Source organism: Lathamus discolor, chromosome 12 (assembly GCF_037157495.1).
Source record: "Lathamus discolor isolate bLatDis1 chromosome 12, bLatDis1.hap1, whole genome shotgun sequence".
Lineage (NCBI taxonomy): Eukaryota > Metazoa > Chordata > Aves > Psittaciformes > Psittacidae > Lathamus > Lathamus discolor.
In genome coordinates this window covers 6,089,815-6,111,036 of record NC_088895.1, presented here as the reverse complement: position 1 = coordinate 6,111,036, position 21,222 = coordinate 6,089,815, and the positions used below count along the sequence as shown (strand labels likewise).

General features: G+C 44.6%; 2 protein-coding genes and 1 long non-coding RNA gene across 7 annotated transcripts in view; 1 reads left to right on the top strand and 2 right to left on the bottom strand.

Moving 5' to 3' along the window:
- Nucleotides 1-248: 248 nt before the first annotated feature.
- SDF2L1 (stromal cell derived factor 2 like 1) lies at nucleotides 249-4,116 on the bottom strand. The gene is made up of 3 exons (XM_065692580.1): nucleotides 3,894-4,116; nucleotides 2,933-3,129; nucleotides 249-928 (listed from the first exon to the last, which is right to left on the bottom strand). Exons 1-3 carry the CDS (start codon nucleotides 4,060-4,062, stop codon nucleotides 650-652), a joined length of 645 nt encoding a protein of 214 aa, XP_065548652.1. The 5' UTR covers nucleotides 4,063-4,116; the 3' UTR covers nucleotides 249-649.
- Nucleotides 4,117-4,345: 229 nt separating this feature from the next.
- Nucleotides 4,346-21,222, top strand: part of YDJC (YdjC chitooligosaccharide deacetylase homolog) — a 23,449-nt gene continuing 6,572 nt past the window's right edge. The window contains exons 1-4 of one of the 5 annotated variants that reach the window (XM_065693016.1): nucleotides 4,346-4,555; nucleotides 7,048-7,258; nucleotides 10,193-10,833; nucleotides 14,111-14,283. In XM_065693016.1, the coding sequence (XP_065549088.1) occupies nucleotides 14,126-14,283 (158 nt within the window). In that variant the 5' untranslated portion in view covers nucleotides 4,346-4,555; nucleotides 7,048-7,258; nucleotides 10,193-10,833; nucleotides 14,111-14,125. Of the gene's footprint in view, nucleotides 4,556-7,047; nucleotides 7,259-10,192; nucleotides 10,834-13,330; nucleotides 13,532-13,819; nucleotides 14,284-21,222 lie in introns of those variants that run through there. The other 4 variants (XM_065693017.1, XM_065693018.1, XM_065693019.1 and 1 more) reach the window with 4 other exon arrangements.
- On the bottom strand, nucleotides 7,011-15,477 carry LOC136021133 (uncharacterized). The gene is made up of 3 exons (XR_010615681.1): nucleotides 14,910-15,477; nucleotides 12,189-12,444; nucleotides 7,011-7,239 (listed from the first exon to the last, which is right to left on the bottom strand). It is a non-coding gene; the product is annotated as an uncharacterized LOC136021133 (long non-coding RNA).

Sequence of the window (21,222 nt, the reverse complement as noted above, 5' to 3'; positions counted from 1 at the left end):
TGGAGAAAGTCAGCAAGTTAAAACATTTTCTTCTTATTCCAACATACACAATGTTTTCAACTCTTCCAATGCAAGTACACAAGGAAACTCACAAAACACACTGGAAGCAATTTTCAAACAGACCACATTTTCTGGAAGGCTGAGTAGCTGACTTCAAGATATTCAAAAGACACCAAATTTGAAAATTATTTTTCCCTTTCTAGACTTCTTCCATCTCCTCATCAATAACATTCACTAAGAAGTAGAAATCAGTTTACAAATATTTAATTATAATTGAAAAAATATTACAAAATGCAAAATTTTATTGTACTTGGGACTACAGAAATGCATTACTTCAGTTTATTCATTTCCTTCAGATTTGAGAAAAAGTAACAAGCAAGACAAACGACAACGAAAACCAACAGATTTACGAACCAGTTTCACCGATTAAGCTCAAAAATTCAGACAGTATTTTGCCAAATATTCAAATTTCAAAGGCTGAATCTGGCAGATGCCATTCTCCACATAAGTGCTGCATTCCTAGAATGAACTAATGCCCTCCAGTAATACAGAAAGTCAGTCACTCAGGCAAGGCGGGACTTATAAGAGACCAAGAATTAGCATCTCCGAACACTGGAGTAAGCTGAAGCATTTTGGATTCTGTGTCAATTCAGAGCTCATCATGTTTTGCAGGGTCCATACTGGGTTTGATGAAGACGCCCTCCATTGCTTTCCAATAGTTGTGATGATTAGCAGTAGGCATGCCATGAACTTCCCGTTGGCCTCTAATGGGATGGCCGTACTGCTCCCCAGTTATTGAAAGGAACACCTCAGTTCCTACGTGCCTGAAGCGCACTGCATCCTCCCGCTCCCAGTAAGTCCCACTGCATTGCACAATCCATATATCGAGGTCATCTCCTTCGCCATCATCACCAAAGGCACTTACTTCCTGTTAGAGACACAAGCTTCCTGAAGTGAAAACGTAAGCCAACACCTTCAACACACACACAAAACCATCAATCGCAAAGTCAGCAGAATTTCAAGGATGGAGAGAAATAAAGTGTTGTTGCGCTGCTTTACAAGAGTTATCAAAGGCAGAAGCAGTGACTTTCTACTGCTACAATCTGAACACAAAGTGCCAAACACTAACATGTTATCTGAGTGAAAGTGCCAACAAACCCCAGCACACATTACAAAGAAAATATAAAAGAGTACTTGAGCACAGAAATCAGAACAATCTTTCTGAGAAAAAATTTAAAAGAAGCAACACTAATGCTGAAGTAAATTTTTCTCCACTCAAAAACATTTATAACTGTAGACATTTAGTTTTGTAGTATGAACATCTTCATAGCTACCATTGCAGCACTTTTTTTTCAGCATGTGTTTTTATCACAACACCCCATTTAGCTTAATAAGTTATCATATTCCTTTTCACTTAATTACACCAAGCTTTCAATTGGGTCAACAGCTATCCTGGTTTATACTATTTCTTCAGATACACTGCTGAATAGCTCTTAAAAGAACATAAGGAAGACCATAAAAGTAATTAAATTCCTGCTAAAACAAAACAGATGAGATGAGATTTCACTATGTGTGTCCCCCCCAAAAAAAAAACACTCAAGCATTTCCAGAAACTGGATAGGCTAAACTCCAACTGTTTAGGACTTTTGACAACCTTAAATTCTTAAAAGTCTGATAAATAGAAGTGATGACCAAATTCAAAACTGAACTGCAGTAGTTTGTATCTAGTAACCTAAAATTTCAGGGTCATGTTAGTTCAAGTTCCTGTAGTCCAAAAAGTGTGAAAGACAACATACTAACTGAAAATCCAACTTCTTTTAAGAACATGAAATTGAAGTTTGTGTTCATAACTACATATTTCAACAATTCATAAGTCACAGGCCTGTCAATCTTTGGGAAGTCATGCAAATTTTCCTTGCTCTTAGATACTGTGCAAACACATAGCAAAACCAAAGAAACACAGTGACAGTTGCTGAACATTTTTGCATAAATGACAATGTTACACAAATTGTCTAAACTGAGAAATGAACGCTGGGAGAAGGTTTTAGAATCAATCTGTTCTTTAAATCATTATTCTGAAATGCCATTTTCCCCTCACTTCTTTTGTTTTCACAATCAGTCCAGAAAACTGGACTTTATTGTTTCACTCACGTTACTCATGATAAAAGACAAACCCTTTTCACATAGAGTCAGATCTTCCAACTTTGAATACAATGGCCTAGCTACATAGGCTGAAGGAAAACTAAAGTGACTCCTACTGACAAACTTCCACCAAGTTCGCATTACCTATTTTAAGAGAGATTTTCTGTGTTGGAGAAGCATTTGTTCAAGGGTAAAACTTGAACCTAATTACATTCAGAAATTATGCTCTCCTAGATACATACAAAATGACAAACAACTACAATTGTCACAGCAGATTTATTTTCCCTGTAGAAAGAAGACATATAATTAAGAATATTGAACTGAAATAGGGATAGCAAGAAGATGACTAATAGATTGGATGGCCAAGAAACTCGAACCTAGGAGTGCCTAGCGCTGTAACATGATTAGCTGCCTTGCTCTAGAGCAATCTTCATAACATCAAGGGATGTTCTCAGTCTCCTACACCTTGAAAGTACTAAATATTTCACAACAGTCTCCCCAGTAGCAATAGTGCATAATAACAATAATAATGATAATAATAATAATAACAGCAGATGTTAAAACTTCACTGAAATACTGATATTGGTACATATTAAATTTTGCCTCTGTCAAGAACTTAAATACATTATTCCAAGATGCGGAGAAACATCTACTTGAACCCTGGATGTGCATAGACTGTTTCTGCCAGCTGGTATCCAAGTCTGATTCTTCAAAAACATGAGAAACTGGAGAGACTATTGTCAACAGCATGCACTATTTATACAAAAGCTTAAGATTCAAAACCACTTACTTGGTTACTGGAGAGTGGTGATGGGAAGTGATGAGTATGTAAATTTTTCCCTGTGTTAACATGGGTGAGTCTTATGGCTTGCCCACATTTCACCGGTGTCCCGCGCTGGCAACTGCCATCACTCTTCCCACGAATCCGCCAGTAACTGTTAGCATCATCTGAAGCTTCAACTCCTGTCACTGACTGCTGCCCACTTCCTGTTTGAATAGAATTAAATAGCAGGAGACTTAACACACTCCCCCAGTTCAAAAAGTCCTGAAAGAACTGAAGAAATGTGCTTTAATGCTCTTATGCCTTCATGTTTAAGAGATGTTTAATCCTCACAGTCCATTTACTAACTGTAACGGGCATACAGGTATCAAATAATCTTTCAGACTGAAGAAGTGAAACATAGCATGTGTTAGTGGATGCAAAGTACATCCATTCACATTCATTTCTCAAAAATAGTACCAAGTTCTTTAGGTCCCCAAACAAACCAGCACCCTTGTTGCCACAACAGATGCTGCCAAGGTAATGTCGAGGCCCTAGACACAGAACGGGGACCACTTTAGGGATGAGGGCAAAGCGTCCCTGTCACATCCCAGCTCCAGGACCCGCAAACCACAGCTGCAGTATCTTCCCATACCCCAGGCCTCAGCATCTGCCTCTCCTTATTGAGCTGCCATGTCTCCAGTGCACCCCACACCCCCATCCCTGGCCTGCTGCTCCCTCTGCCCCAGGGACATAAACCTCAGTAACCTCTAACCACCTCCTCCTTCCCTGCTCCCCTCACAAGCTGCCCCCCCGCCATTTTCCTGCCCCCTCACACCCTGCCCCCCGCCATTTTCCAGTCCCCTCACAACCTGTCGTCCCCCGCCATTTTGCTGCCCCTCTCACTGCCTGTCCCCTCAATTCTGCCCAGCTGCTGCCATCTCCCAGCCCGCCCCCCTCACGGCCCCCCGCCCGGCCTGGCCCTGCTCACCGGATCCGTACTTGACCTCATGCGAGTGGAGCCGCACGCTGTGGCGGGTGTTGAGCAGCTTCAGCACCGAGCCGCAGGTAACAGCGCCCGGCGCCGCTTCCCTGCCGTGACACAGCCCGCGCAGCAGCGCCAGGAGCAAGAGCGGGAAGAACCGGCAGCCGGCCTGCATCGCGCCGCAGCCCGGCCGCCACCGCCGCCCCCCTCAGCGGAGCGCGCTTCCGCACCCCCCTACGCGAGCACAACCAATCGCCGCGCGCCAGCACCATGGCCGGCCAATCCCCGCCAGCCCTCTGCTCGGCCTCGCTTCCGCATTGGGCCACGGTTTAGTGACCTCACCGCAGCGAGACCTATAGCAGTAGTAGCTCGTGGGCCAAGGGAAAAAGATGGCCAATCAGAGCAAGCGGCGTGGCACCTCCCAGGGCCGGACGCGAAGGAGGACCGCGGTGCTTTTACCTCAGCGGCGCCTCAGGGCCGAGCGCAAGTCTCGGTCGGGCCCGCGACGCCTGCGATGGATCCTATCGGCCGGGTCAGCGCCCAGCGGCGCCCGCAGCGCCTCCACCAGCCAGTGCCTTAGCAGTCAGCCTGGCAGCGGAGGCCGTGACAGGACTCCTCGTCCTTCTCTCGTGCTGAGATTTGGCTCATGTCGGAGCAGAGCAGGCCAGGTTAGTTAGAGGAGCCTCGCATCTGGCAGGTAGTCCAGGCTGCGAGAAAAGTAGTAGCAGGGTCACTGGACTGATTGCTAAGGACCTTGGGAGAAAACGTGCTGCAAGTAGGGCTGGTCAGTCAATTACCATGGGAGCAAGGGAAGAATAAATGTCTTCACAGTGAGAGCACTGTCCAACATAAAGCAGCTCTATAGTTACTGGCTCAGGTACAGGTAATGGTCTAGATACAGTCTCAGGAAGACAGAACTGGCACAGATGGGTCAGTCAGCTTGTGTTGCTACATTCAGGATGCTTCCAGCTCTGAGCTGGCACATTCAGGCCTGCTCCGCCCTGCAGTTCTGGTTCTTACAGTTTACAGACAAATGTGACATAATGCTGAGAACCAAAGGAAATTCATGGTAGTGAACTGTTTTGTATGATAATACTGAGTACTGGTCCTGTCATTTCTGGATTACATTAGAGCTTCTAATGATGAGGCATAAATACTATACAAGGAAGAGCAATTACTGTATCATTGGCTGTAGTGATTACATCTTTGCTTTTGGATGTGGAAGTTTACCTCCTACGATTCAGTCTCTTTCGTGAAGTTTTTCTAACAAAAACAGATTATTAAGCTCTGTTCAGTATTAAAGACAGTTGCATAAATTTATATACATACTGTCCTTATTCCGTATTGCAGACTGAATAAATCTAACCACCCCAAAAAAGTCTCCTTTATCAATAGGCAGCAACCATGGACATAGGACGCAGGAACTCCTACAATGGTCGATTAGCTTTTGCTTCTGAAACTGCTCACTGGATTAACCCATATATCACATCACAGTCTGGTGGGATTGTCATGTAACACTGAGGAATACAAAGTAATTTAACAGAGCAAAAGCTTTTGACCATCTTAGCAGCAAGGGAACAGGTAGAAGGGCACCTGCCTTGGCACTTCACTTTTTGTAACGATGGTATTCTGCATGTCCAACAGCAAAGAACTGCAACACTGCAGTCTCTATGCCAGGATGATTTAGAAAGCACATTAATGTTGCTGGCTAGCAGAAGCATCATAAGATGCTCAGCTGACTCTCTACCTCTTCTACCAGTTCTGGATCTGTGAGGTTTTTTTCCCACCCATGTGATAGCAGCCAATTGAATGGTTAGTTTTCTTTATGCTGGTTTTTACCCATTTTATATAGTTTATATCTAAGAAAAATCTCTGACTTAAATGTCAGGCCTGCATTAAAAACAAGCCCAAGTACTAAGTTCAGTCACACAAACGTGCACACACACACACACACACACACACACACACACACACACACAGAGACTCATTTTTCTGAGGACTAAAACCTCATTTCCTAGTGCCGGAAGTATAAATGTTTGCTCATAGAAAAGCAAAAGATCACCCATTGACAGTCAAATGCCATATTTCTATGTCATTCTAAAAAGCCTTGCAGTTCTGACTAAGACAACAGTTCGCATTTGCTGCTTCTGTTATAAATGGGCAAAACCAGATGTCTGTGGTTGCCATTCTAGCCGTGGAAAATCAATCATACGGGGCTTTAGCTGGCACCTGTCTATCTTTCTGGGAGGTCGCTCAGTCTCCCTGCATTTAGTGCCATTTACATGGTGCTTCCTACAACGCTTTTCAGTCTTACTTTAGAAACATAATTGGGTTTGAATGGTTGCCAACAAAGAACTTCATCAATGCCAAACGCCCATAGCAATTAACTGCCACCTTACTGCTACAGGGCCCACTATTGTTTCTAGTAGATTGCTGTAAGCTACAGGTAAAACTGCCACAGAAATTATGTGACAGTGCACATTGGTAGTGGCAACATCAGCTTTTTTGATAGGAATCATTATGATTCTTGTTCATGGACACAAAATAATTTAACAGTGCTGTAAAAGGGGAGAGTGTAAAATGTAACTAGAGTGTTTTCTGCCCTCACTTAACTCTGCAGTCCTTCTGCACACTCAATTTTCAAGGATTTTGAAAACACCTACCCCTTCCACTCAGATTCACCTGTAGGTATAAGCTGGCCTTCCCTGAAAAACACATTTTAGTGGGATTTGGCAGTGCGAAATGCTTTTAGATCACCTCACACTGATGAACTCTGGTGGTTATAAACCTCACTTCAGATCAAGCATTTGTATCCATTTGCATGCCTTACAATAGAGCTCTTCTGTGACCCCTAAGGATAATACAAAGAGTAAACAGTAGTAATAATAATAAAATGCTGAGAAATCAAAATGACAAAAAAGATAGCTTGCAAAAAGCTTAGGGAATTACAGAGTTTCTTTGCACTCAGCCCAAAATGTTGAAGGACTAGAGACTCAAAATCAGCTATTCAGATTTTGGCATTCAGTAGATACAATAAGCAGAGTTAGTAAAGAAGACATTTGACAAAAAAGGTATTGACATACACGTATTTAAATTGAAGAACTTTTCACCTGGGAGAGAAGAGATGATTAATGTTTTTATTGTTGACTTCTGTTTCTAGTTTTTGAGGAAGAAAGGGCTTCCTTGAAAGTGCTGCAGAGTCCTGGTGATCTGTGTCCAGTAACATTGCCAGCATCTTTTAACTCCTCTCTGACGCCAGTCCTTCAAGATGGGATCTCTTCTCAGAGCTCCAAAAGAATTATCATACACTTCCACTCAACCAGCTGAGATTTTCCAGGTGCTTTCAGTGATGCTGGAAGACAACAATTGCTGTAAGTGATCTGCCAGAGTAATTTACACTCCTAGTAACATTGCTGAGGAGTTCCTGATGTTCACAGTACTAACAGTAGCTCTTTTGTAGAAGGAACTCTTTTGAGATTACATTGAATACTCATGGTTCTACAGCTGTCTCTTCTTCCATGTCTGATAAAATAGGTAGTCCTCACTGGCTATCATTTGTACTAGTAAATTTTTTAGATGTTGTTTCTCTTGAAGCCCAGCAGTAGCCTGCTTTAGTTAGTCTTCCACCTCTCGTGGTAGACTTTCAGGGAATTTTGGAAGCAATAGTTCTGTCGTATTTGGCAGAGGAGTGGTATTTTGGCTAATGGGTTTCTTGGTTAATTCTACTTTGCCAATACTCATTTTCTGCTTACACAGAATCTTTTTGTTTCCCTTTTCTGATGTAAGCTTTTGAGATGTATAAGAACTTCAGATTTCCTTGTTTCAGCCCTATCAATTTGTGCTTATAGCCTTATGCCATTACCCTGCACTTTTTTTAAGCCAGACATTCTCTCAAGGTACACATTTGTAACAGGAACAAACATAAATCCAAGCTACTCTGGAAGTATTTTTCCACAGTTAGATAAAAGTGTATCTGACTGCATTTTCAACGGGACACTTGCCAATCTGCTTTTGCCTTCTGAAAAGCCTGTATCCTTGTAACTTTACTTTGTTTGCTTCCCCACTCTACTCCTTTAGGAAGTGACCTACTCCTTGTATCTTTAATTATTTTTAATGGCTTCTAATCAACATCTGTAAAATCAGATTCAGGCTTAACTCTGTTCTTGTTTATACAGAGTAAATTTAAACTGAGGAAGTTATTTTGAATTTGATTGATATTGTAGTTTTGATGACTTTCTATTTCAGTATAAGAAAGTAAAACTGTAACCTATGTTACATCATTTCAGGTAGCTTTTAAACTAATTTCGTGCTTAAGGGGATTTGAAAAACTTCTAGATTTTTTTTATCTGATTCAATGGTAGATAAATATTCATGTAATTCTGAACAATCCACTAAGGATCTATTTCATATAAGGATCTTCTGTAAAATCATCCACTTTTTGACCTCAGTGAATGTGTTATTCTGCCTAGAGATAATTTCCTCTAGGTACTTTTATCATAAATACAAAAAAATTAACTCCAGATACTATAATAACTTCCAGAGAAGGCAAACTTAAGTCCTGAGTTTTGATGCAATCAAACAATTAATTGAATCAGATAGTCTAGTTTAAGCTATCAATCCTCACACTTAAACAGTACTCATTTCATTTAATCATCTAGTTGAAGGATTCCCTGTCCCAACTCTTTTTTTGACCAGGCATCTTTTTTTATTTAAAAGACCTCAACGTCGGGCAAAGCAGCATCTGGAAAAGGAATGGACAGGCTTTACATCACCTCAAACCCAGTCAGAAATCACAGATGCTATAGCTTAAATTCAAATTTAAACACTAATCTTTATTCCGCATGAGACACTCTGAAGGAAACACAGTGGAAAGAAAGTAACCCTCTGAAAAATGAGAAGGTAGATTAAAATGAGCAATACATAGTCTCTCTAAAGACCAGAAGAGGAGGATTTGCATCAGGGAGGAATTGAGTTTGGTACTTTAACCAAACTTTACATACATTATAGCATGTCATAATGTAATGCAGGTGTCAAATTAATAATAAGGTCATGATGGCAATTTTGCCTTTCACATTAAGCCACCTTGATAGTGCCATGCACCTTGTCAGGTATTGCCATTTTTTTGTGCTGGTGTGAATTCAGATGGTTTCAGAAAGGGGAGAGGGGAAGTGACAGGCACACTGCCAAGCACATGGCGTGCAGGGAAGCCATTCAGCTCTTAACAGAGGTACCCTAGATTTTGGTGACTTCAACCCTTTTTGATGCAAGAGGGAGGCAGCTGTTAGATGCAGCAGGTTGCAAGTCACAAGTAAGGAGTCTAACCACAGGGTTTTGATGGGTTTATCCAGCATTATAGTTAGTTTTGAATCAGCTTGGAGCAATACTCTGCTGCTTCCATCTGGAGTAGCAGCGCTTGCGCCCAGGATTTGCAAGAGCTGCCTATGGGCAGAACACACCCCCTGTCCCCCCTCCCTGCTGGGGATTTGGGGAATTAATTCAGCCGGCATGCCCTGCCACTGTGCACACCCAGGTTTGTGCATGAACTCTGTGCAGCTGCTTTCTAAGGTGGGTGTCACAGGAAAGGCTTGGCACCAAAGCGCTCCTGCTTCATCAGACAGCTGCACATCCTAGTCTGAGCTCCAGCCCTCCAGAGGAGACCCTCGCAGGCACTGTCAAGCACACCCGGTTGGCGGGGAGGCCTGCATGGTTAGAGGCCCGCTCAGCGGCTGGTGGAAGGGAGATGCTGGTGCTCAGACTTCTCCCCGTCACTGACAGGTACACGAGCAGACGCAGCCCCTCCCTCGCCACAAAATGGCGCCCACGTGCCTGGCTGCGCAACCGCAAGGGCTGCCTCCGCGCGCGGTATGCCGGGAGTTGTAGTTTGAGCCGGATACAGCCGGAGGGCTGTGGGCCACAGCCAGCCTTGTACCCTCGTCCTGGGTCCGGTGCCCTGAGAGCACTGCCCCATACCCTTATCCCTGCCCTGGCCCCACGCAGCACCCAAGTTTCCTGAACGACTGAGGAAACACTTTTCTGCCTCATCCTCGGCTGGGCATGTCTGCGAATTTTGGGAAAACTGCAGTGCAGTTCTGTTTCATCACTGCTGTTCAGGTTCACTCAGCTCAGATGATGAAAAATTAACACATGCTAATGAACACATGTCCCTACAGCATTCTTGAACATCACCTACTTCAGTCTCTGCAAAATACCCCTTATTTTCTTCTAATTTCTGTGCTATGCCTCGCCATGGTGTCCTACTTCATGTCCTGCCCTGTCAACTGACCAGTTTTGTATCTGGGCTACAGATTATTTTGGGGACTGCAGCCTCAGAGACACATGCTGCATTAGCCTGTTGCATGATCTCCATCTTTCTGCAAAGGAGACTGGAATGCAGCTCACTGCTACTAAGAAGAGACTGAGATGAATGCTGACAGCATGAACATAAATGTCTTGTTTTCTCTGAAAACCAACCTCACTAGAAGAGTGAAAAGGCTTTAATTTAAGCATTTCTACAGAAGCCACTGAACTTCAAAGATTTTGTAAACGTTTAAAGCCGGGGAAGAGAAGACAATGTTGACATTCTTTGATCTAATGAAAAATGGATTTTACTTTGTCTCATTCAAACATCTTTTAGAGTTCACACTTTCAACAAAATTTCAAGCAAGGAAAAGACAAACCAAGTCCTACTGTGCTACCATTGTAATCCCAAATGAACTAACTTACTGCAGCCAAGGGAACAATAAAAAGAAAATACATTCTTTCTGTCAACATATCAACAGATGGTTTGTTGGAAGCATTAACTGTTAGGAAACGCTTTTGTGAAATACAGGAAACCTCTGAACAGCTACTGAATAACTCAAAGTTCAGGAAAAGAAATTCAAGCTCAAAACCAGTGAAGCAACTGAGGATGGAGAGAACTCCTGCTGGTTTCTGCAACTAAGATAAGGTATGACTGTATTTTGTTTCAGTTAAGCTGGAAGATGCAGCCTGTGCTTAGTACATGTCCCAGCTTATGGGGCTTTGCCAGAAATGCTGGCCAATACTCTCATTCATGTCTTCATTGAAGAGGAAAGATTAGCCAGAGGAAGCCTGCCTTGCCTTTCAGCTCCAGGCTGAATTTGTCAGAGACTTTCCTCCAGACTGTGTAGGATTGGCTGCAAGGGGTATTTTGGCAGCCAGCTAGGGCATGTGGAGGAAACATTGTGCTGGGATCCAAGGGGGTCATGGCACAGTGGCAAGATTTGCTTGCTGGGGAGATTTTGCTTCCAGTCATGGGAAGAAAAGCTGGGTAAACAGGCAGGAAACTGGAAAAGAAAAGTCTCCAGGAACTTCATTCAGTATTTAAGAAGGATGTTACCATTAATAGCATTAAATGCATACTAAGGTTAAGAAGCCTGAGAAGCTTTGTCCAAGATTCTTACATAGTGCCTCTCACCTGTGCAGAGGCAAGCACCACTGGTAGTACTAGAAAGAGGCAGGAACCCCCAGAGTTTTCATTGGCAAAGGCAGTATGTACTTGGTTTTGGTTGAGCACATTACTTCAGAGTTGTGCTGACTTCATCTGCTACAGTACCAGCCCTCATCAGTAAGTGAAGCCTTGGGGGAAGGTGGTTTGGCTGTGAGGTTCATCTCCCAGAAGGGGAAGCAAGTACCAGTTGCAAAATATCCACTCTGAAATGCCAACAGCACTGGAAACCCTTACAGAGCATCAAACACTTCTCTGTAACAGAAACATACAACTATTAAATGATGGAAATGCTCACAGGAGCTGCTAGAACGAAAATTTAGCAACTCCTCTACAGCATTTTAGCACAGTTTTTCGGAAATTTCATTCCATACAAGTTTTCCATGAGAAAAGGAGTCACTAAGGGGCAGAAGGCTGTCTTCAACCCTCACCATGATTTCCTGTAGTCAGTGTTCATTTCCTTGTTAGGGAAGAGTAAGCTCCAGAAGTGACAGACAGCAGATATCCACTCTAGATTAAGCAGAAGTCCCCATGCTGCCCATTTCAGTGCTTATAGGGAGAGCACAGCCTAGGAACCAAATTCTTCCAGGACTAACACTGCCACCCCCCATTCTACTTTTATTTTCCTCCCTCAAAATATTAAAATGTGCTTGCAAACAATCATCCAAATCTTAGCTGTCCCTCAAAGTGCCCTCAGACTATGGAAAAACATTTTTTTCTGCTGCAGAGCCATCCAAGGTGGGAGGGAGAGGCTTTCCCCTCCCAGAGTCCTGTAGCAGTTTCCTACATGGGCTGCAATTGGTGACAGCCTGAAGATCAACAGGGCTACAACCTACCTGATTCACTGATTCCAAATTCCTTGTGAGGAAACAGAGATGTAGAACTGCAGAGGTGCTCAGGACCAGATATCTTATACCTCAGCTCTGGGTGTAAAAGCAGTGCAATTCCCTCCGCTGAACTGTGCTGCTTTGTGTCCACAAACTGATGGTTCTTCCTTTGCTGGGATGGACAGTCAGTCTGGCTGTGCTTACACATCATTTCCTTGACCCTGGGCCTTGAGTACGCTGTCTGTCTCTTAGGAATTGGATTCTGCTGAAAGAGGGAACACCCAGAGGCTTTGGTTTCTTTATGCTAGGACTGTCCAGAGCTGAGAACAGGGACACAGTTGCAATGAAAGAGCTAAGTTAGCTTAAATGACTTTGCTTTAGTCATGAATTAAGTAACAGGATGGTCTGTCCATTCCCACAGAAACAACCCTTAAAGCCCTTCTCGAGCTAGTTCCATCCCAGCTGTTCTTCCAAGAGGCTTATGCTTGGCCTGATGGCTGCTGCTTCTCTTGTTCAGCCCTCTTGCCTGTACATTGGCACAGATTCAGATGTGGAAATCACCATAACCCACACAAGGGTCCCAGTCACATCATGATCCTTGCTTCCTGGGACAGGTTATCAGGACATTACTCTAGCACTTTCTGAACTGTCACTTCCTGCCCCAAAACAGCAGTTTGTTGTTCCCCTTGCAATAGCAGGAGTGGGTGCACATCTTGGGATAACATTAGAGAGACCAAAAAGGGGTGTGTTCTACTTTGATAGAACTTCATCTTCTTCCATAGGTGAAAAATGCAGCTGTGAAAGTAAAGTGCTTTCACTTCCATTCTGGTAGGTGAAGAATAGCTTTCCTGCGGTAAGCAGCAGTTCAGTGCCAGGACAAACAGGGTTTTACATGCAGCCTGATATAGAGCTGGCTTTCACTCGGCACTGAAGGACAGCACGATAGAAGCTGCCTCTCTATTCTTCCTGCCCCTCTCCAGCATCAGCAGCCGCAGGGACTTCCCGACCAGGCTTTACTGACCTACAGCTCTGCCCTCACACCGAGTTCACGCTGCCCGCAAGCCGAGGGCCAACGTTCCTGGCCGGTCGGCGGTGCCAGCCGCGGCCGCCAGGGGCCGCCCCCGTGCTCGCAGCACTGCGGAGGCGTCGCGTTCTGCAGCGCTGCCACCGCTCCCCGCTGTGAGCTCCCGGCTGGGGCTGCTCGGCAGCACCCGGGAACGGGGGGGATGCGCGGCTGGGCGGCGCGGACAGAGCTCCTCTGCCGGGGCCAGCATCCCCACCCACCCCGGGGCAGCGGTGACGGGGACCGCTGCGCGAGCAGCGACGTCCCTGGGAGCGGGCAGGAGCCGCAGGTACGCACTGCCCCGGGGAGAGGGCTGGCCGGGCCTCCTCTGTCTCCGCTGCAGCGGGAGGCCGCTCGTTTCCCGTTCTCCCCGGGGATACGCGTCTGCAGCCCCACGGCCGGCACCATACCCTTGCCGCGCTGGATGGCGGGATCGGTGGCAGCGAGGTGTCGCAGCAGCCTCAGATGCTTGGCACCGCTGCCATTTGCCCGGGCACCGCGGGAGAGGATGGGTAACGGGGAAAGGAATTTGAAACCCCTCCCCCTGTCGGTTCAGTCTGTTCCCGAAGCCCCTGACCGTTTGCACATCCTCATTTACAGCAACACAGTGCAGGCAGGCCTGTGCTCCCGCAAAGAAAGGCTCCGGTCCTCTCTTTGCGAGAGCAGGCAGGTATGGTGTGAGCCGGGCGGCCACACCAAATCCGGCTACTGTGGAAGCTGTGAGACAGCGGCAGGCTGAGGTGGAGCAGGAGGAGTTAGTCAAGGGCTGAGTCATGCTTGCGTTCACCTTCGTTGAACCAGTCTTTTCCTGTTTGCCTGTGATCTGCAAACTACCGATTGTTCAGATTTTTCCCTCCTTTTTTGCTAGGGATGACCTCCAAGAATGCTTCAGGTGAAGCTAATAGTAACTGGAGACGACTTTGGCTACTGTCCTCGGAGAAACCAAGGCATCGTGGACTGCTTCCTGGCTGGTGCAATATCTAACGTGTCCCTTCTAGTCAACGGAAGTGCTGCAACAGATGCAGCTGAGCTGGCACAGAGGTAAGCTACTTTCTCTAGCTCCTTTGTGGACAGCCTCCAGAAGCTATCAAAAGCCTTGCCTGTAAAATTTGGTCTTCTGTAACCCCAGTATAGATGCTGATCATAGCCTAGGGTGGCATAAGGAAACTATTCCAGGCATACTTACTAAGACTGTTCATAGCAAAACCAATTACCTGCCAGCCATACCCATAATGGTTCTTTCTCTAGTATTAGCCACTGCACCTTTTTTCATCAGGATAGAAAGCCGCTTACACAATTTGAGTAGTAGACTTTGGGTGGACTTTGTTTTCCCACACTTCTAAAAGATGCACCATCAGAATGAAAGTCCACACTATATGCTCAGGCCAAGCTGCTATCCCTAAAACTAGTAGAGCATAAAAGCACAAATCTTTAAATCTCATTTAAGTTGGTGCATTTGAGCAAGGCTGAACACAGGGTCACCCAGGTTCATTGCAGAATCAGGGAAAGGTGTAATTCTGCAAGGGCTTAGTTACAAATCTAGACAGTGGAAAGCCTGATTTTTCCCACCCCAGAAGCCTTTTAAACAAATACCCCAGTATTTTTATTAATTTTAGGCTTGATAAATCCATCTGTAAAAACTGCATACACAAAAAGAGGGACCATACCTCATACGTGGCACCTTTACTCCTTCAGGAACTTCTCAGAGGTTGCTGGCATAGTTGGCTCTATAGCAAATCAAATGCTGTGTTGGTCTCATGGACTAGCCCAGTAAATCCTTTAATAGGAAGCATTACTTGTACTTAGAAGGTAAAACTCAGCTAATGCTTCAGCTCCAGTGTGGGCAGGTGCTTGGAAGTAAGAACATGTCCTGGAAGAGAGAGCAGCAGAATTGAGAAACAATTTAGAAAAGCAGTACAAGAAAGGAGCTGTGCTGGTAGTAGAGAACTAAGCCCTTATGCTTCAAATACAGCTGCTGCAGGGGACAGTTTAATGAGAATCATGCTGTCCTTGTTCTCCTTGAGCATCTTTCTTCAATTTGTCTGTGATTTTAGGAGTACTTGGAAATTGCTTGCAGCTTGTAGCTTCTTTGGTGTTAGGTGGTATAGGAAAACCAGGGTGTGGTGTTAGTGGCAAACTAATCTTCTGTTAAAAAGGTTAGAAATTACACACAAGCATTGAGAGAGGAACTGCCTCTGGGATGATAAGAGGAGACACTGTTGGGATGACTAAAATCCTGTTAGTAAACAAAACAAATGAAATGTAAAACATGAAGATAAAGCCAGCATTTCTCAGACACAGAGGCACCATGGAAGGCTTTAAGCCTCAGTGCTCTGCTAATGTTGTCAGCTATTTTAGCCATGGTCTTTAGCAGGCTTTTAAATATAGAATCCACCTGGCCTCATTTCCATAGTCAGAAAATAGGCCATGGAGGTTTAAAAACCATCTTTGAATCCAGTTCATGACACTTGTGCTGACAGCTGATACAGGTGTGAAAAGCCAGGTTGGAGGGGAGGGCACAGCAGAAGATGCAACCTGCTGCTACTGTTTCACTCTTTTGGGGGATAGTTTTGAATTGTGTCAATGAAGTGGATTTAAATCTATTTCTGACAATATAAGCAGGGTGACTTTGGGGACATCTGTCAGCACTGAAGATCAACAGCCCAGGTTCTGCAATTCCTCATTTGTGTAACTCTGTACAGCTGTATTCAGCCCTACTCACCCACAGGTTTGCCAAAAAGGGTTGCTCATGTTCTAATTCAGGTGCTGGTAATACACCTTAATTGGTACCTGTGCATGCACCCACCCCTAAGATACTTGTTCCTCTATTGCAGAGGTTCACATAAAATCTTTTTAGAGACAGGTGTCCAGTAAGTCAGACTTACTGGAAATGTCATTGAATCCTCCTCATCTTGTGGTGTAAAAATGGGAAAGTATCACTGTTGCTTGACTGCCTTGCCACTGTTCTCTCTTTCCCCTGCTTGGTGTTGTCTCCCATCCCACTGTGAATATTGAAGCTTTGCAACATTTTGTAGTTTATGGGATGAAAGCCTGCCCTGCTTTTTGATCCTCTTTTATCTTTCTCCACAGAGCCCAACTAAGTAAATATTATGTATATACACAATATATACGCACACATGCATATATGCTTAACTCCATAGCAGACATTTCAGCCTTGACCAGTGGTATAAGCAGAGACTGGATTTATCACCTATCAGGACAGTTCTTAAGCACCTCATGCTGCCCTACAATACTAGGACTCAATATCCATCAAGAAGGATCACAGTTCCTCTGGAATTCCATTCCTCCCTTCATTTCACAATAATTCTGTAGGCTTCTGGGTATATCAGAAACCCTGTTTTGATTAGAAGCGTTAGCAGAAATGTGATGGTAGTCAGCAGATCTTTGTACCAGCTCTAACACAAACTGCAAACCAGCAGAACCAAGCAGTAAATAATACACCTTCCCTAACATCTAGGTTCTGGATCTTGGGGACCCCACTTACTCGAGGCAAAAGAGAAGTTTCAGCATCCTGGATCATCAGGTCTGACCCATCACCAAATGACAAACCTATTGATAGAGACTGCTGGAGCAGTACATAACCAGAGCAGCAGGCAGGGAACAGACTGCCATTGTGGAGGTTGTACTTCAGTAACTCAAAACTTTTTTCCTCATGGGGCATAGACTGGCTGCAACTTCCTGGTTATCCATATAATAGAGTCTCAGTTTTCTACTTATCAACCCCACCTTGAAGTCAGCCAGTCTTCCTAGTGATTATTTCAGAGCCTCTCCCTGAGATTGGAAGGGTTATTTTGTATCTGAAATTAATAGGTCAATTTTTCCTTAGAAATACAGAAAAAGCAGAAATAGACCTAAGATTGTTTCCTGCCATATTTCTCCCTTTTTATCAACCAGCTTAGTCGTGACTGAGTATTAGGACCCTTTTCCAGATGATTATATTCAAAAACTTGATGAAAAGTGACATATTTTAGAATACAACTTTAGTCTTCCTGCCTCTTTTTTGCAGTTTAAATGCTGAACATCAGCTACACAAAAGCTGAAGCCCCCACAACATCTGGGTACATTTAGCAGAAGAATCTAACAAAACCACATTTAATTGCTGTCTATGTTTTCACTTCCTTTCCCATCAACACTAATTGCAAAATGTGTGTGTAAATTGTGACTTAATTCTGACCCTCCCAAGTCAACATCTGACTAATCCAGAAATCTCTCATGCTTTCTCATCACCCTTTTATTGGACTGTTTATCACCTGGCAGACAGTTCCACAGCTAAACTGTGTTTGAACTAGAGGTGGGATCCCAGCTGAGGCCTTAAACTAGAATCCAAGATCAGATTAACTTTACTGGCAACAGCACTTTTTGCTGATGTAGGGTCACGGACCCAGGAGCTTCAGTTGGTACAAAGATGTAATTAAAAAGAAAGTCACATCCTTAAGCTATGCTACAGTACCAGTTCTTAACAATACAGAGGCTTTGGAGTGTTTCTTCCAGCAGAAATAAGTCCTTAGCAGCAGTGGAGCAAGACAAGGTGCTATTTGATGAATGACAGTTAGATCTTACCATTTGCTGAAGGGTGAAAGTGGGGTGGTAGGGAAGCATGCAAATGCCAACATGGAGAACCTGAGAGGTCTACTTTTTCTGCACGAAGCACAGCCTGGCTTTGTCTGGCTTGAGAGATACTTAGATGTTTACTGGAGCAAGATGTCTAGATACAGATATTTACGTGAAGTTCTTCATTGTGTCGCACTTGGGCTGAAACCCGATGAACCAGTAATTTCCTGGATAAGGATACAAACAGGACATTGAAAGTGGGATCTGTTTGCCCATGAAGGAAAAGGGCAAGTGCCTTGCTTACGCTGCAGCATGCAGCCCTCAGCAAGACAACTGGGCCTGTGCTCAGCGAATTGCACGATTCCCACAGCCACTGCTCCCAGGAACGCAGGGCCTGCACAGAGTCCTTGCTGTGGCCAGAAAGGGCCCAGGGCATCCAAGCTCATCTACCAAGCTCAGAAACGTGCAAAGCCAGTGGGCACTTTAAAGAGTGACTCAGTACAGTAACAGTTTCCAGGGATCCTTTACTGCTAAGGATATGAATGAACAGGGCTTGCAACTGCACAAAAGCCCATTGCCTTAGCAGAGACATTTGTTCAGAGCACTAGTGTGGTAAAACAAGCAACTACTTGAAAAGGAAGCAGTTTAGCTGATCGCATTTCCTCTCTTTATTTGATGACTGGGCTGGGCTTGCTGTGTCAGAAATCTTTCCAGACTGAACTCATTGTTGCCCCTTGTAGCATTTTTTGTAAGAGGCTATCCTTTCCCAGATAGTATCTTAACTTTTCTCCATGCCTTTTTTTACAATACATTATGCCTTGGTATTGCTGTTTGGTTGCAGAAGCTACATTTCAGTGGTGAGAGGCACTATGGAGCAAGAGCTAGTCCAATGTGTGTAAATAGTCAGGGAAAAAGCCTCTTGGTTCAGTCTTAAAGCTCAAGCCTTTGGTCAGAGCAGAGCATGACTGGAGCGCCTTCTTCCAAGGTACAGCCTTGGCTAATTACTATAACACTTTAAGTTTTGCTCATGCTTTCATCTCATTGCACTCAGGATATCGGATACTCATGCAGTGTCAGGACTGTTAGGAATGAACACCAGGCACAGGACATTTGGTACGGAACCAGAGCATCATCTGGCTCACTGGATCCAGAGGAAAAGTGCATATTTAAATACAGGAAAATGCTAGCTAGCCATAGAATCCTGCTGCACCCTCTGTGTTGTCCTTCCCATATCCTTACAGCCTTCCCAACATGCCTGCTTCTGTGCATCTCCCACAGGGGAATATTTCTGATCAAGTTCCTCACGTGCTGTGCTTTGAGGTTTGGTTTCAGTCCCTGCATTCCAGAGCCTTTAAACACTAGCAGTTCCTCTTCAGATGCCTCAGCATAGACAGTCTGTCAAACCAGCCAGGACTAACTCTAAGAGAAAACTATTAAGATATTCAGCTGGTGTTAGCCAAAGCTCCGAAACATGCTCTAATGTTACAGTCAGAGTCTCCCCTTACAGCAAGAACAAGGACAGCTCTCTCTGCACTTCCACATTCTGTGCATTCCCCAGCTCTGCGGCTGGTTTCAGCTCAGGCAGAGGAGCAGCTCTAATGTTCTGCAGTGCAGTGCTTGGCTCCTTGGTGTCCCACACCTGTCAGAGGGGCTTGCCTTTCCTAGAAATAGCTTCCCTAACAGCATGTGAGGCATTGCACAATTGGAGGTAGTTCATCTGATGCTCCTGGGAGACAACGCTGAAAGGCTCAGCTGTTCATTTCTTGCCCTCCCACAACACATGAGGAGGAGAGTGCTCAACAAAAAAATCTCCCATCTGCTGATTCATGGTAACACATGAATCCTTTTTTTTGTAGACAGCACTGGCTGTGGTACAAATACTGCTATCAGCTGATGCAGCTAGAGCTTCCCAGAGACATGATAAAGAGTCTGGGGTGGACTTCCAAAACAAAACCATGGGCTCCCCTTCTGCCTTTGGGCTCATGAAGAGTGCAAAGCAGGTCACAGGATGAAGGAGAAGTCCTCCTGCCACAGCACTCCTACAGTGTGGCTGCCTCCTGCTCTGCCATCAGCCACCTGCTGAAGAGCCCCCACTCCGAATGACAGCATCTTTCAGTTCTTGTATTAGAAAGGAGTTAGTGTGCACGTCATGTGCTCAGACCCCATGTATGAAAACAAGATGAACATTTTATCATCAACTATATAGTCAGGCCCTGCTGCAGAAAAATCAGAAAAGTCAGAGGGGACGTTTCTCTCCACAAGATGTTTTGCTCCATTCAGCAAACATTCAAGCTCCCTAATCTCAGAGTGGACTGTAAAGACATGGACTCATTTTGTTTCACAGAGCTGTCCATACAATTTGACTGATAACATTTATGTCTTTGAGAAGGAGCAGTATCTAGCAACAGACTATACCATCTACCTGGAGCACGAGAGATGCAAGAGCCAGGAAAAAAGAGTTTCAGTCTTGCAAGGGCCAAAGCCTTAGGATTGGAAGAAGCTAAATGACTAGCTTAGTTCAATCCATCCACAGACCTGTCCCAAGTGACTTGGTGCTTCACTAGTCAGCTTCAGGGCAGCAGAGAGAAGGGGAAAATGTTTTTTGCACACTTTGCCTAAGTGGGGATTGCTTTTGTTTTCCCAACTGTTGTACAAAGGCTGTAACAGGAACAAGCCATGCCCGGTTTTAACAGCTCCATGCAGAAGTTCCAGGAAGGATTTAAAGCATCACAGGCTTTCTGCCTTGAAATTAACTCTGCATCATGACTCAAGACTGGGCAGCAGAGGAACACTGCAGTTCTGTCATTTACTTACTGGGGCAGCCAGAGGCCAGGGGTTGTCTTGGAAAAAGTTTCAAAGCATCATTTTGGCCACTGATTCTGAAGATTTCCAGAAGCACTAATGAAACTCAGCACAAGTCTGAGCATTCACAGGCCCTGTTTTTATTGTAGGGGAATCCACGGCATAGACTAAGAAAAAAACCCAGCACTTTTAGAAGAGCCTGTGGCTGAGAAGTGCTCTGCAAATACACTGCACTGTTTCTTTTTCTTTTTTTTTAATGTTGCAGAGTGCAACTAGTAAATAAATTGTACCCTTGTGATCCCTTAGCAAGGCTCTACTCTTACGCTGGGCCTCCCTGCAGTAATCCTTTGTCTCTGCCAGAGGGATGCACAATTCAGCCTTGTCACTCAGTGAGTGATCATTTGCACCAGGAGACAGAAACCCAGACACTGCCAGCAGTTCCAGCTGCAGCCTCTTGGATCCTTTAAGGAAACCCTTAAAGTCAGACAGCATTTACACTTGTAGCCTATGCTGTTGCCATAACAGCTGCCATGGGCACTGTTTATATATGACTGGATTCTACTTAGGGGAAGCTTTATAAGTTGTCAATTAAAACTTGAATGTTTC